This window comes from Balearica regulorum, chromosome 3 (assembly GCF_011004875.1).
Source record: "Balearica regulorum gibbericeps isolate bBalReg1 chromosome 3, bBalReg1.pri, whole genome shotgun sequence".
NCBI classification, from domain to species: Eukaryota; Metazoa; Chordata; class Aves; order Gruiformes; family Gruidae; genus Balearica; species Balearica regulorum.
In genome coordinates this window covers 49728484-49742202 of record NC_046186.1, presented here as the reverse complement: position 1 = coordinate 49742202, position 13719 = coordinate 49728484, and the positions used below count along the sequence as shown (strand labels likewise).

The following is a 13719-nucleotide window of genomic DNA, read 5'->3' as shown; positions in this document are numbered from 1 at the left end:
AACTCTTATGGAGAGTTACATTGAAGAAGATAATTTCTTTCTTAGAAAGTATTCATTTTAAGTACTGATTATAAAGAAGAGTGATGAAGGAAGAAGAAAATAACTACTCAAGGACTAGTAGGCATCCTTGCCCGGAAGAAATCTGGAATTCATCATTCTTACAATGAATGTAACCAGAGTAATCTGCATGACTTGTAAACCTGGAAGTTATTTCACCTCTTGCATATGTTTGCTAGAAATGATTTTTTAAAATTTTTTTTTTTTTTGATGAACTATCTCTATGTTATTATCTTGTTTACTTTTGTATTTACCTGTTGGTGAACAGATCCATGATACCATTGTTCCATTAGAGCTTGTTTGATTGTTTCATTACAGAAGTCTACGCTCCAGAAGGAAACCAACCCTTTGGCAACAATGCAATTTTCACAGGAAAGTTCAGGTTAGTTCTTTAATGGGCCAGATACCTTACACACCCTCTGGGGATGGAAAAAAGCAGTTCCAGAGGCATGAGACACGTAATTTCAACCTGTTTTTTTTAATACCAGTTAGAAATGGTTCTAATAACAGAGATATTTACTTAATGATTCTCTTTGCCTTAAGTACATAGTAACAAGCTGTGATGATTCCACCCTGCATTACTGTATATGGTCGTCTTAAAACAGATTATTGTTTCTGCAAAAGAGAATTAACTGCAGGAATACATTTTTAGACCATCCCCACAGCCTTCTTACTTTAGGTGACTAGCAAGTCCCATGTTATGAAAAAGAAGCAGATTTCTGATGCTGAAAGGCATTGTGGTCATGCCTCTTCACTTCTTCTAGCTGGATCATTGGGAATTTTACTTGTTTTTCAAACCATTTGGCCACAGTGAGAAGCTGTTTCTCCTGGAATGAACGTCCAATGAACTGAAGCCCAATTGGCAAGCCCCTCTCTGAAAGAGCTGTAGGAACATTTATGGCTGGCAGTCCTGAAAGAAATAAAATAAATAGAAAATACACATGCAAACACTTACTATTAAACAAATCCAGTTGGAGTACTTTTTGTAATAATTGTACTCTTAGAATTGTTTTTATGTAGAGGAAAAAGACTAGCTAAAATAATTTCAGTCAATGAAATAAGGATACTGCTAGGTGATCACAAGAAATGAATTAGAGTGATTTAAGCAGTTGGCATCCCCTGAAAAGAGAATCAACTCTCCTAACAAAGATATTTCAGTCTCTGGAACTTGAATGGATTCATCTTATCTGCAGCCCAAGGTGCCTCATTTTAAAAATCTAGTTTTACATTTTAAAGCATTTCATAAATAAGCTATCCTTACACCTGCTTATCACTGTAAGAGTTACAACACGCAGGTGAAATTGTCTTGATTCTGAAGAAGAGGTTAAATAGCTGAGGGGAATGGATATTAAAAATGACTAGGTAGGGGAAAATGTAGTTGAATTCCTGTCCCTACTCACCAGCCATGTTTGCAGCCTGTGTTAGGATGTCATCTTGTGTGCTGCGGGTTCTGTTGTCTTCTTTGATGAATTCCATATATGGTACTGCATCACACAGAGTGGTAGGAGTGAGTAAAATATCAACACCACTCCTGAAAACCTTCACAAAGTCATTGGCAATGAGACGTCTGACTTTCTGTGCCTTGATAAAGTAATTCTCGTAGTTCCTAGAAAGAAATATGGGTATGAGGACCTGACACTAATTCCAAAAATACAGAACTTAATTTCTTAGTTACTGTAAGAAAGACAAGACCAGTATTCCTCCTGCTTAAAACATTAACAATGGTACTTGAGTTTTTTATATACCAGAAGCTTAGTCATCAAACGTGCTGTTCATGTTCTCATAGCAATGAAGCTGTCAGAGAAGGAAGAGATGAGGGCACACTGCTGAAGAAAGGTGAAGGGAAAACAAAACCCTTGTTTACAATAATTAACTAAAAATAAAAACAACACTTTTATGACCTTTCTGAAACTAAACCGTGTATTGAATTTCACTGCAGGACAGCACAGCAAAGCCTAGAAACAATATAGAACTAAACAGGCCTGGAAAATCAGCATTAATCATTTAGGATTCAATCCAGCAAGATACTTAAAGCATATGAAAAAGTTCCAACGTCTATGGAACGTTATTTCTAAACTGTCTCTACGTAATTCTGAAGCAGAAACAAATTAGTCAGCTTTATGTCTATTTTTCCTTTTAACTTAATATGCAGAACTGGTAAATGTGGAATCCTTAAATTCAGAGAAGTTCAGTTTCAAAAGCAGTTGCCATCTAAAACCACAGCTATTCTTAAAAAAAAAAAAAGGGGGGGGTATTAACAACTACTACATGCCAGACTGTAGATAAAACAACTGAAACTGCCCAAAAGCCACTTTGTCAGAGTAATCTAAAGATTTATCTTTCTGAAAAACTGCAATGAAAATCATGATAATCAATTATAGACAGCAGAATCAAGATAAGAAATTATATCATGTGAATTAGCCCTTTTTCTACAATCATTTCTGAAATCATCCTAGCTGTTAACTTCAGAAAAAACAGTAAAAGGAACAAAAAGGACCTCAAACAATATTTTGAGCTGGAAAGACTATTTTGGGTTTAAAGAGTGAAAAAATACTGTTAAATCAGACACATACTCTCTATTAATTCTGATACAATGCTGACAAGCTTCCACTGCTTCCTAAACAACCACCTAGTTCTTTTACAGATTTTGAAAGCGAGATAAAAATAATGTGTAAAATGCAAAATTTGCAGGAGAGACAGATGGTTTTCTCTACTATTTATTCTAAGAATGTTTTCTGAACCCTGGGTTCTGTTCTTCAAAAGTAATTTACTGTGGACAGGAACAGGTCTCTCCTGTTCAATCTTGATGGAAGCTAATTGTATATTCCTTCACAGAAGAATGAACTACATGAATTTTAAAGCAGCCTTAGGAAAGCTGATCTGGATAGTTGTAACCAGAAGGAGCACGCTTGGCAGGAAAACTGGCATTCCATAAAAGCTGATTGTTACATACTGACTGACAACATTCCTATCTCTGAGAGCAACTAGAAGTCACATCTGATGAATACTCTTGCTGACAGAGCTCTTTCTGCAGCGCACTTGTTTTTGAGACTGATTACACAACTAATATTTCTGTTAGTAGCTGAACAAATTAAGGCAGAGAAAGACAGCAGTTTTACTAACACAAATTAAGACTGTTGGATAAGGAGTGAAAACTAAAAAAAAAAAGTCAAATTGATCCATGCACCAGCTTCTCTACATGAGCTGGATAAAAACCTGTCTTCTGGAAAGATGTTAGTTCAGTACCTTTGCCAGTGCCTTCCTTTCCCTTTATACTGAGGCAAAGAGCTCTATATAGTTAATTTAATTGCTGTACCTTCTGGCTTTCTCTAAGAAGACCTCACTAGAATGTACCAGCAGTTTTTCTATGCAGTTTTAATGAGATTAACAGCTACAGAACTTAACACTACAACAGTGATGGCTTCAGTATGAATTAAATGTCATACCATAGGATAGATTTTTGCATAATTAATGGGTGCCAATAATACTCTGGTGGGGGAAAAAAAAATAAAGATCATTAAGTTGTTTTACTTATTTAATTCAGGTATTATATAGCTAAAACAATAATGATAATACAACTAGCTACTAGTATAATGATGATTTTTTTTTCATGTTACGATGAACAATTAATCACCATTTGCTTAAAAAATTGTTAACTTGGCAAATTTGAGTTTCAAGATGTTCCACTTACTGTTTCAACAAGAAATAGTTTCCTGATAGAATTCTTCCTCTTACAACATCATTAAAGCCTTCTCGTCGTGTTGCAGCATACATACTTTCTGTGGACTTGTTCATGTCAGAACGGTGTCCTGAAAAGAAAAAGTAATTTGGAAATTAATACTTTTTTGTAATCCTTAACTTTTAACAACATAAGGTAATGTTACACAGAGTAAGACAACATACCACTGTTTGATGCAGTCTGACATGCTACTATTCTGGAAAAACAACAAAGCATATTCCTGTTTTATTATAGAAATATTAAACAGATTGTAAGCCCAGACACGTGTCTAGAAGTGAAACATACTGAAGTATGTATTTATTTACTTATTTTTATTTGGGCAGGGTTTTTACTCTATTCCATCTTGGAGAAATAACACCAAACATTCAACCATGAAAAGCATATCTATTAAACCTAATAATTTTTAATGACATCCAGCAATGTTTCTATTGAGAAAAAAAAGAGTTTTTTCAAAAGCCTTACCATATTCCAGTCCATCAAACCTAGCCATATTTGATGCCACTTCTGCTGTGCACAGCACGTGATAGCAGACAATTGAGTAACAAGTGTGTGGTAGACTCACTTCAATTACTTTAGCACCTGCATTCTTAAAGAGCTCAGCAGCCTTTGACCAGAGAGCCAGAATTTCACTAGAAAGCCCCGGTGCATGATATTCCTGAGAGAAAAATAAGAAGGGGAGTGATTTTACATACTGGTTTAATTTTAATGGCAACCAAAATGCAAATACTCCTTGCTAAAAATACATTGAAATGATTACCTCACCACTGTATGATTTAAACTACTTATTAAAGCTTCTTGCATCTAGTAAATATTATACGATCAAGGAAATTAACAGGATTCAGTCTTCTTAAGAATACGACGTTCACCTCAGTAGGATCAACCCACATATCGCAGACCATGGAATTTCAGCAGTTTCTTCTGAAGGAGAAATTCCCCAGTTATCCACTTATTTGTCTAATTCATGGAGACTATACTGCACTGCTCTGCATTTTGCAGGTAGAAACTCTTCAGGTTTAAATCCTAACACTAGGGCTGCTGTGAGTAGGAAAGACAAAAAGAAATTATGGCCATAGCCTATCAGTGGCAACTGGCATGCCTCAGTGACACAAACAAAACAACCCACCAAAGAAGAACTACAATCAAGGGGTTGGGAGAAGGCTTAGATAACCTACACTCCTGTTTAAGAGCAAAGTTAAAGATATTCTATTAAAATTCTCTATTTTTGAAGACACTTGCTTTAGTTCTAACTCGCAATATCAGGGTCATAATACTGTCTGATTTCTGAGTAGCTATGACCCATGTTTAATGTATGCACATTATCTGTTTAGGATAATCTGTGGCAGTAGAAAACAACTGTCCAAAGGATATGAATAATTAACCAATACCACTATTTCAGATTTATCAAAATCTAAACAGTATGCAGCTAATTAATTTTCTAGGCATACAATTTTTGCATTTCACAGATCCTGAATAATTGGTCAGTGGACATCTCTGTTTACTGAATTAAATGTTTTGATATACCTATTCTAGTGCAGTTTCAAATACTAAGAATCAAACCAATAAATGTTATTCACATTGTCTCTTTGAAGGCAGAGCCTTTACTCCATTAAAAATAGGCTGAAGTCCCAAACGTTGTTCCTAAATTGCAAGTATCCTTACAGTTACAAACATGATTGAACTGCATACATGAGAAGCCAGATTAGCTGTCTTTCAGTCCCTACTAGAGGTCTGCGAATCACAGCTCCTTGTGCCACTCAACTGCCATTAAAATTCTGTTTCCTATTAACACAGTGCCATTTAGACAAGTACCTCAAAGCACTGCAGAAACCAGTACTAACCTCATTGTATGAGAAGGCACTGAGAGCAACTGGTTTGAGGTTATACAGGTGACTGGTGTAAGAGCAACTGAGAGAACCAAGAACTAAAGCTCCCTATTTCCCTTGGAACTTCCCAACAGTGCTATCCACAATGACGACAAAATGTTGTAGATGAAGCATTAGCATATGCTCACTCTGAAGCACTGGCACAGGCAACAGAGCACACACTACTCTCTTCCAGGAGCTGCTTGTGCTGTTTTCACTGTTTTAAATCATGAAAGACTGGGAGGTGGTGGGCAAGACATAAATATTTTTTTGTTAGGTGTCCTATTTGCTGTTCCTGTCCAGAGTTGTTGACAGGATTTAAACGTTACCTTTGGAATTCCTATTGAGAGCTTGCTGACATCAGTCAAATTGGGTAGTTCAAATGGCGTAAAGTTGTCCTGAATTGTGGTAGAGTCTTTAGGATCATGTCCAGCAAGTGAACCTGAAACATGACATATGAAGAACAGGAAAATGTACATTGGGTAGCCAGAATTCAATTTTGTTTTGAGACAATCTTGTAAACAAAGACATATAAAGTAATAATACCTAACACAACTGCTGCATCATCCACACATCTGGTTAGGATTCCTGGCACATCCATGGAATTCACTAGAGGAATGAGACCATGGCGAGAGATCAGTCCATATGTTGGCTTTAAACCTACTACACCACAGTGAGCAGCAGGGTTTCTGGTAGATCCTCCTGTGTCTGACCCTAAGGCTCTATGGTTTCAAAAGGATTATCATTAGTAAAATAATTCAGAACATTTCTAAATAATAAAAATGTATGGCTTTAAGATGTGTGTATTTAAAAATGTGAATTTTTCCAGATTAGAAGTCATAATCACAGTCTAAATTTCAGTCTGTTCCGTATGTCTGCTATTTTTTATCTGTTCTCGTATTTTTCCTAGGGGCTCTGAATTAGTCATCAGCAGAGACCAGTTCTCTCCACAAAGCAGAGGTAGACAGGCAGAATTTTAGCCATCTGAATATGGCCCTAAGTATCTACTTCTGCCTTCTCTGTTGGTCTTTTCCAATTCTGTGGACTCCAAAAGATACATCTCATAAGATTTAGTGTACAATTTTCAGACATTGGTATCTTATTTATTCAGTAGCCAATACGCTACGAAGCAGCATTTGCTCCTAATAATAGGGCATACTTTTAAAGTCTAGGATGTTTTTCCTGTTTCCAAACCTAAAAAGCATAGCCTCAGAACTCCCAGTTTAGAGTAGCTTAGGTGCATTTTTAGAACACAGTATTATTTTTTTTCTTAGCTGACTTTTTTCTTTCACAGGTGAAACCTTGTTCTTTCTAAACTGAAATTTTTATTTCAAAAATTGTAATGGAACTGGAAATTCATATTGAAATGAAACCTGCTCTTCTTTTTAATAATTTTAACTCAAGCATCATTTAAGAAATAAAATAGCTTTTATCCACATCTTTGCCAAAAATAAGCTTCAGAAGGAGGTACAATTTTTATTGAAGTGGGTATGTTACTTCTCCCATAGGCATCTGTTTCTGAGATGGCTGAACCAATTCAACTGACTTTGCTGAAGTGGAATTTTTTCAAAACTTTTGTGTTGATACAAAACATCCTCAATTTTGTAGCATTTCTGTACATCCAAATCTCAAATTGAAAAGACTAAGACTGGCAGCATTCCTGATGCTTGAAAGAAACTAATAGAGTGGATATACAATAGGTTATAGGCAATAAAATAGCTGGATGAAAAATTTCCCTGATCTGACAAAGTGCTGAGCAGTGCAAAAGGGGAGTTCAGCACACCCAGCAACATAAGAGAAGGTGCCAGACCCCAGCAGGATGGGGCCATTCTGGCTCAGGACAAGGACCAGCAGTCCTTGGGAATGGCTGCACTGAGGTCAGCTTCAACAGTATGAAAATGTTGAGTAGACTACATCCTAGCAAAAGGCAACGAGATGAAGAGATACAATTAAAAAAAATAATAAAATAAATTGGGTTTTGTATATAAAAACATAGTATTTTTTTAAAAAGCTGTAATCAGCATTAGAAAAAATATTTTAAAAATAAAATAGACATTTGTAATATAGTCTATAGGTAAACAAGGACACAGTAACTAAAGAGCATTCTTAAACAGCTTCCAGTCAAGAGCACAACCAAAATTATCTTCCATAAAATGTGTTCCACTATATAGCTCTAAAAACTGCATAAAAATGAAAGATGTAAAGTTTTAAGGATCGGATTTCTTTTAACAGTTGGATGGGGAAGATAGTACAGACAACTGATTTGTTAAATAGTATGTTGCTATTCCACGCAGATAATAATTGTTGTAAAAAAAAAATCTAGCTTGTTTAAATTCCTTTAAAAAAACAACCCCCAAAAAAACCTAAGACTACCTCCTAACTTTTTAAACCAGACAGGTTTGTAAGTATCTGTGTATCCTTTTGTTAAGTTGGGGATTTGAAAGCTTTTAGATCCCAAATCTCATGTATTATTACATAACTGCTATAAAAACAAAGGAGGGGAGGAAAGATTATTATATTGTTACAAATTAAGGGATCTTTTCAGGTGTTGAATTACATTTTCAGCATGTATTTGTGTAATGCACTTACTGAGGAAGATGATGTGTCACAAATTCCATATTAATTTTAAGAGAGTATGTGGGAATAACAATAACACTGTCATTCTTTACTGCCATTACAATTTTATTTCACACAGTGTAAAGTGGTCACATCGGTATGCTGAATAACACTCAGAATGAATAAGCCTAAATTTGCCTACATCGATTCATTCTGACTTCATGATATGTCATGAATAAACAAGGAATACTGAAATAAATTCTCACATATCAGTGCAAATAACCCTCCCATTTCAAACTAGATTATAAGAAAATTATAAAATTAAAACCTTGCAACGTATTTTGAGACATTTATAAAAAACAATTTTAAAAAGTCTCTTACGCAAAACATGTGAAAGATGACACAGCGGCTGCACTGCCTCCTGAGCTCCCTCCTGTTATTACCCAGTTAGACTCTTCATCCTCAGAATGGGATTTTGGGACAGATTTTTCCTTGTACTGTCTTGAATAACTCCAGGGATTTCTGACTGGTCCAAATACCCCATCTGTACTCCCAGATCTAAGATAGTCAGACAGGACAAATACAGACAGAAGTGACAGATGACACGCTGCATTCACCAAGTTTTTTTTCTTTACCCAATTCCTCACCCTTCATCCTAGCAAATTCAATTTCAACACAAAAAGACTGGTGTATGTAAATCCTTGTGCAGTCAACTTCAACAATGTTACACAGAATTATAAAATTTATAGATCTTCATCCCTTTCTGACACAGAACCTGAACTTGTACCACTTTCTAAATTCTGCTAATACCACTGAGAAGAACATAATCACAAAAACATAAGACTGATTTAAGCTACATAACAGTAAAGCTGCACATCTACTTCAAAATAAAGGTCTTCTGGTTTCCTAATGCTGCATTTGGAAAAGGCAAAAGATGACCACAGTCTTGTGGAAACCCACACTGCTAGAGGAGGGGGAAGCCCTGCAATAGCGGGAACAAGCACTTCTCTGTAAATAACACACTATTACTCACTCTGTAGCCCTCTCCTGAGGCCACAGTTTGCTGGTTCAGAGTGCCAGACTGGCTTCTCGGAAACTGCTCTCAGTCAACCTGTGGTCACCCAAGTGTGAGCTGCCACCGGAAGCGGGGTGGGGGTACCTTCCTCCTTCCTCACAGCCTCCACCCCATGTTCCCCCTGACTCCAGGGTGCCGGTGTCATTGGCCAAATCATCAGACAGAGTGGGCAGTTGGCACAGCAGTTTTAATTAACTTTACTGAGACATCATTACTTTTGAGCTGGATCAGCTCCCTGGTCAAGCTCATGGTGCAGCTGTGTTGCTGCTAGCGTAAGAGACCATGCAAACACACAGATCAGAGATGAGAGGCCAACAGTGGGATAAGTCTTTTTAGGAGAATCCTGTGCTTTAATGAGCTTAGGCCAGTTGTAACATTGCATCAGGCGTTTTTTGTTCTTTTTCCCTACTCTTCCTCTGAAGAGTCTCTCTGTCAGAGAAATGACTTTATCCAGAACAATAATGTCAAAGTATTTCCACCCCATCCATGTCCATTCCCAATCAAACCTTTCTCTTCAGTTTAAGTAAAATAAAAACAAACCCAAGCCATGACACTTATTGTTTCTCATAGGTAACTAAAGTCCCAGACATTCCTTTCCAGACCCAGCAGTTGTTCCAGACCCCTCCCATTCCTAACAGCCCAATACTGTTCCCTGCTATAGCTTGGCCGCCTTCACTGATTTGCTGGAGAATCAATTTGTCAGAGCGATTTCCAACGTGCTCCTGACAAAAAGTCACCAACTTTAGCTTAGGCAATTTTAAGTGTTTCTCTAGGTTAGCCTGTTTGCAGCAAATCAAGGAGCACTCATACAAATTACTCCAGTGGCTGACTGGCAGAGGCAGTGACTGCCATCGGGGGCATGATAATAATTAGCTAAGGGCAAAAACCACCAGTAAGGAGAAAAAGGCAGCAATTAACTGGTGGTGTAACCAATTCTACTAACACACTACTGGATCTGAAAGAAGTCCACTTGTCCTCGGCCTTCTGCAAAGGCTGTACCACTTCCTCCTCCTCAAACACAGCTACAGTCGAACACTATGTTCATAAAACTCAGCGTTTATATCTTTTACACAACAGTATAAATGTTCAGGGAGAAATTCATGCAACTCTATATACTCTTCACAGGTAAGTATTCATTATTTTCTAACCTCACAGAAAGAGGAGTTAAGGATTACAGGTAGATCAGAATAGATGGTGTATACTCTATTTAATGTGCGATCACACATTAAAAATAATAAACGTCACTCACCCCATTGCAAATTCATCTAGGTTTGTTTTTCCTAAAAGCACAGCTCCCTGATCCAGTAATTTCTGAACTACTGTAGCATTGTAAGGAGAAATATAACCTGAAAACAATCAGAACAGTTAAGAGAGTGATTGGTGAGATACAGCTGATTTTTAGAAGTAGCTACTCTGAACACTTCAAAGTTGTCATTATTTGTGCATAAGAATTGACAGTTCACCGTGCATAAATTTTGCTTCAAGATAACATGAGTAATTTCCAAAATTTTGCAAAAGTAAACCAAATGTTGCTTTGTTTGCAATGTCTTTTTTTTTTTCTCCACAACTTACAACCCAGTAATTCTGGATTATACATTTCTTGAGTGCGGAGCTAAGACTTCACATAAACAAGTTACCACAAGGGTAGCAAATTACTGCATTCGGCCAAGTTGCAGGAACTGTCTAAAATTAGAAGAGATGAGAAACAGCTCTTTTGAGAAAAGTGCTAAGCTATCTTGAATTATCTCCCTTTATCATAAATAAAGGGGCATATGGTTAACCACAAGCTGAAATACTAACTGGCTATCCTGTGATCAAATGTGTGCAGCCTTGACCACTTAGACCTTACATAAACTAGGATGAGAAACATGACACTTACACGAGATTCTAGGTAGCAACCAGTTCCTTTGGTGAATATTGACAGGGGTTTCTCCACCCTCAATGGGACCAACAAGGACAACGTCACTCCTAATAGTCTCAGCCATGACATTGCAACCAATCACAATGGGTCTGAGAATGTGCTTTAAGGAAAAGCATCTCAGGTAGTATAACACTTATAAATTAAAAAAGCCTTATAGAACATGTCTGTGTATCAGGAATATAGAGAATTGTTAATATCTACTCTTCCTACAGCCAAATGAAAAAATTATTAAAGTCAACAATTATCAACAGAACAACCACAAAAAAGAGACTTTCTTTGGATTTTGCTACACAGAACAGCAGCAAACAGTACTGACTGCTCTCCTGTAGACCTAAAGTAACGTGAAGCAAAATGTAAACTACAGAACAAATCTACTTTAGTATATGGGCTATAATAAACATTGTTTTGTTAAAAGCATATAGCTACATGAATAAAGGAGATAAAGTGCTTATACAAGAAAGATATGCATCTGTAATACTAGATGAGCTTGGCAGAAGAAATTAGATAAACGTATTTTCTCAAGTGAGTTCAGCTCCTTTTTCTGAAAATACTCAGATTTCTGGAAGACTCTGCTCCATAAACCCTCTAAAGAGAAGAGCAAGAGCTCTGAAATGAGATCTGATTTTACTTTAAAAGCTCTACTGTACCTTTTAGCATGTTTGATGCACATGTTGTCTCAATGCCAGCTGTATTAAAGTTGTCTTTTACTGCAATAGGAATTCCATCTAAAACACCCAGCGGCTGACCTGCATTAGGAATTATTGCAAAGACAACAGCGATTAAAGCAAAGTGTGCTATATGTATAGTCTCCTCATCAATTACAATTTATGTGTCCCTACAGGTGTTTATTGGAAGCAAGAATGCTATTCACTTAACATTTGATGGTTGTCTGTAACATTTTCAAAAACCATCTTCCCTTCTAACTCTAGCATTGAGCATTCTGCTCAGACCAGACTTGACCCTTCAGAGCAGAGGTCTGCAAATGTGTCTAAGCCTCCAAGACAGGCAGCTGCTTTCATATAGGTTAGCTATCCCAAAGGAATGCTTACCTCTTCAAATGTGACCACGTAATGCTTATTTCAGGCACAGGTGCCGCCTAAATCTACTCCATCTCTAGGCTAGAAGCCATAAATTCTGCCTACCTAACATACATTTAGATGATCTAAAAAAATTACTGAAGCAGAGAAAGTCTTCCCTATGTGATCGATTATCCATCAACCAGCAAAAAAAAAAACTTAAAATGCCTATATCAGGAAGCAAAATGCTCTGGCTGGCAATTTTCTTAAGCTGTCAGAGAACAGCAAGTATGACCCAGGAAGGACAAAAAGTACCCTATTAGGTGAAAATTTCCCTTTTCTGTCTTCCAGGACACGCAAAGGAAAATGAGGATGGCCAGCCTCTACGTGCTGCAGATGACCAAGATTTAATGCTGTTCTGTTCACCAACTCATAACGGCAATTAATAAAGTTGCTTTATTTTCAGTTGCTTTCTTAATTTAACACCTGATACGCTGAGCCAGATGTTTGTCCACCTCAGTCAATGGGCCTGCAAAAGACCACCGCATCTTCCTCTGCGTGCTACCTGCTGGCTACCAATTTAAAATAAACTGTTGAGGGAAAGAAGCAGCAACCAGTGGCAGTGCTGTTCAAGAAGCACAGAGCCCATTCAATCTGCAGTGCCTGCCAGGTTTGGTCCAGGTTTTACCTTTGATCTTTGAGCTGAACACGCTACCGAACACCAAGCATATACCCAAGAGCATGCACCCACTGAAAACTCAACCGCAATCCTCATCCCCTAATAGTCACACACATAGCACATACACCTGCTTTAAAAAGAAAAGTTGCTTCATCTAATAAAAAGAGCTCCTCCACAGCATCTTTTTAAGGACTAATATCAAGTAGAAGCAAACATACCTTTTCTGTATCTTTTCTCTGATTCTTCAGCCTGCTTCAAAGCGGTTTCTTCTGCTACGGTAATGTAAGCATTAAGAAACTTGGTGCTTTTGATGAGAGAAAGGCACCTCTGGCAGAGCTCCGTCGGAGTGACATGTCCTTCCTTCAACGCTGCCGAAACCTGAAAGCGCACCCTCCGTTTCAAGGCAGCCAGGTGACAGAGCCCGCTTCGGGGCGTTGAGGGGATAAAGCGCGATCCCCGCTGTCACGTCGGGAAGGAGCCCACGGGAAGGGCCCCCCTCAGACCCCGCCGTGACTGGTTCCCCACCGCCCCAGGGAGGGGGGGGATGCGAGGGGACATCGCGGCGGGCCCGCTTGCCCCGGTCACCTTGCGAGCCCACCCCGCTCCTCGGCGCACCCTCCCCGCGCCGCGGCAGCTGGCAGGGCGGGCTGGCACCACTCACCTCTCGGAGAGAGGCGCGCAGCATGACAGCCCGGTTCCCCCCCACCTCACGCCTGCCGGTCCGCCGCTACCCTTCTCCCGCCACGGCTGCTGGGCGCCGCCATCTTGCCGCAACACCGAGCGGCACCATTGGCAGGGCCGCCAAGAAGGCAGT

General features: G+C 38.4%; 1 protein-coding gene across 2 annotated transcripts; it reads right to left on the bottom strand.

The window, feature by feature from the left end:
• Positions 1 to 519: 519 nt before the first annotated feature.
• Positions 520 to 13710, bottom strand: QRSL1 (glutaminyl-tRNA amidotransferase subunit QRSL1). Of its 2 annotated transcripts, XM_075747814.1 has the most exons (11): positions 13567 to 13710; positions 13124 to 13283; positions 11858 to 11956; positions 10539 to 10635; positions 8596 to 8772; positions 6205 to 6380; positions 5988 to 6100; positions 4259 to 4451; positions 3749 to 3866; positions 1458 to 1663; positions 520 to 967 (listed from the first exon to the last, which is right to left on the bottom strand). In XM_075747814.1, the coding sequence occupies exons 1-11, from the start codon at positions 13588 to 13590 to the stop codon at positions 756 to 758; spliced, it is 1575 nt and encodes a 524-aa protein (XP_075603929.1). In that variant the 5' UTR covers positions 13591 to 13710; the 3' UTR covers positions 520 to 755. The 2 variants fall into 2 exon arrangements, with proteins under 2 accessions (XP_075603929.1, XP_075603930.1); XM_075747815.1 differs by lacking the exons at positions 13124 to 13283; positions 13567 to 13710 and adding an exon at positions 11169 to 11310.
• Positions 13711 to 13719: the final 9 nt, after the last annotated feature.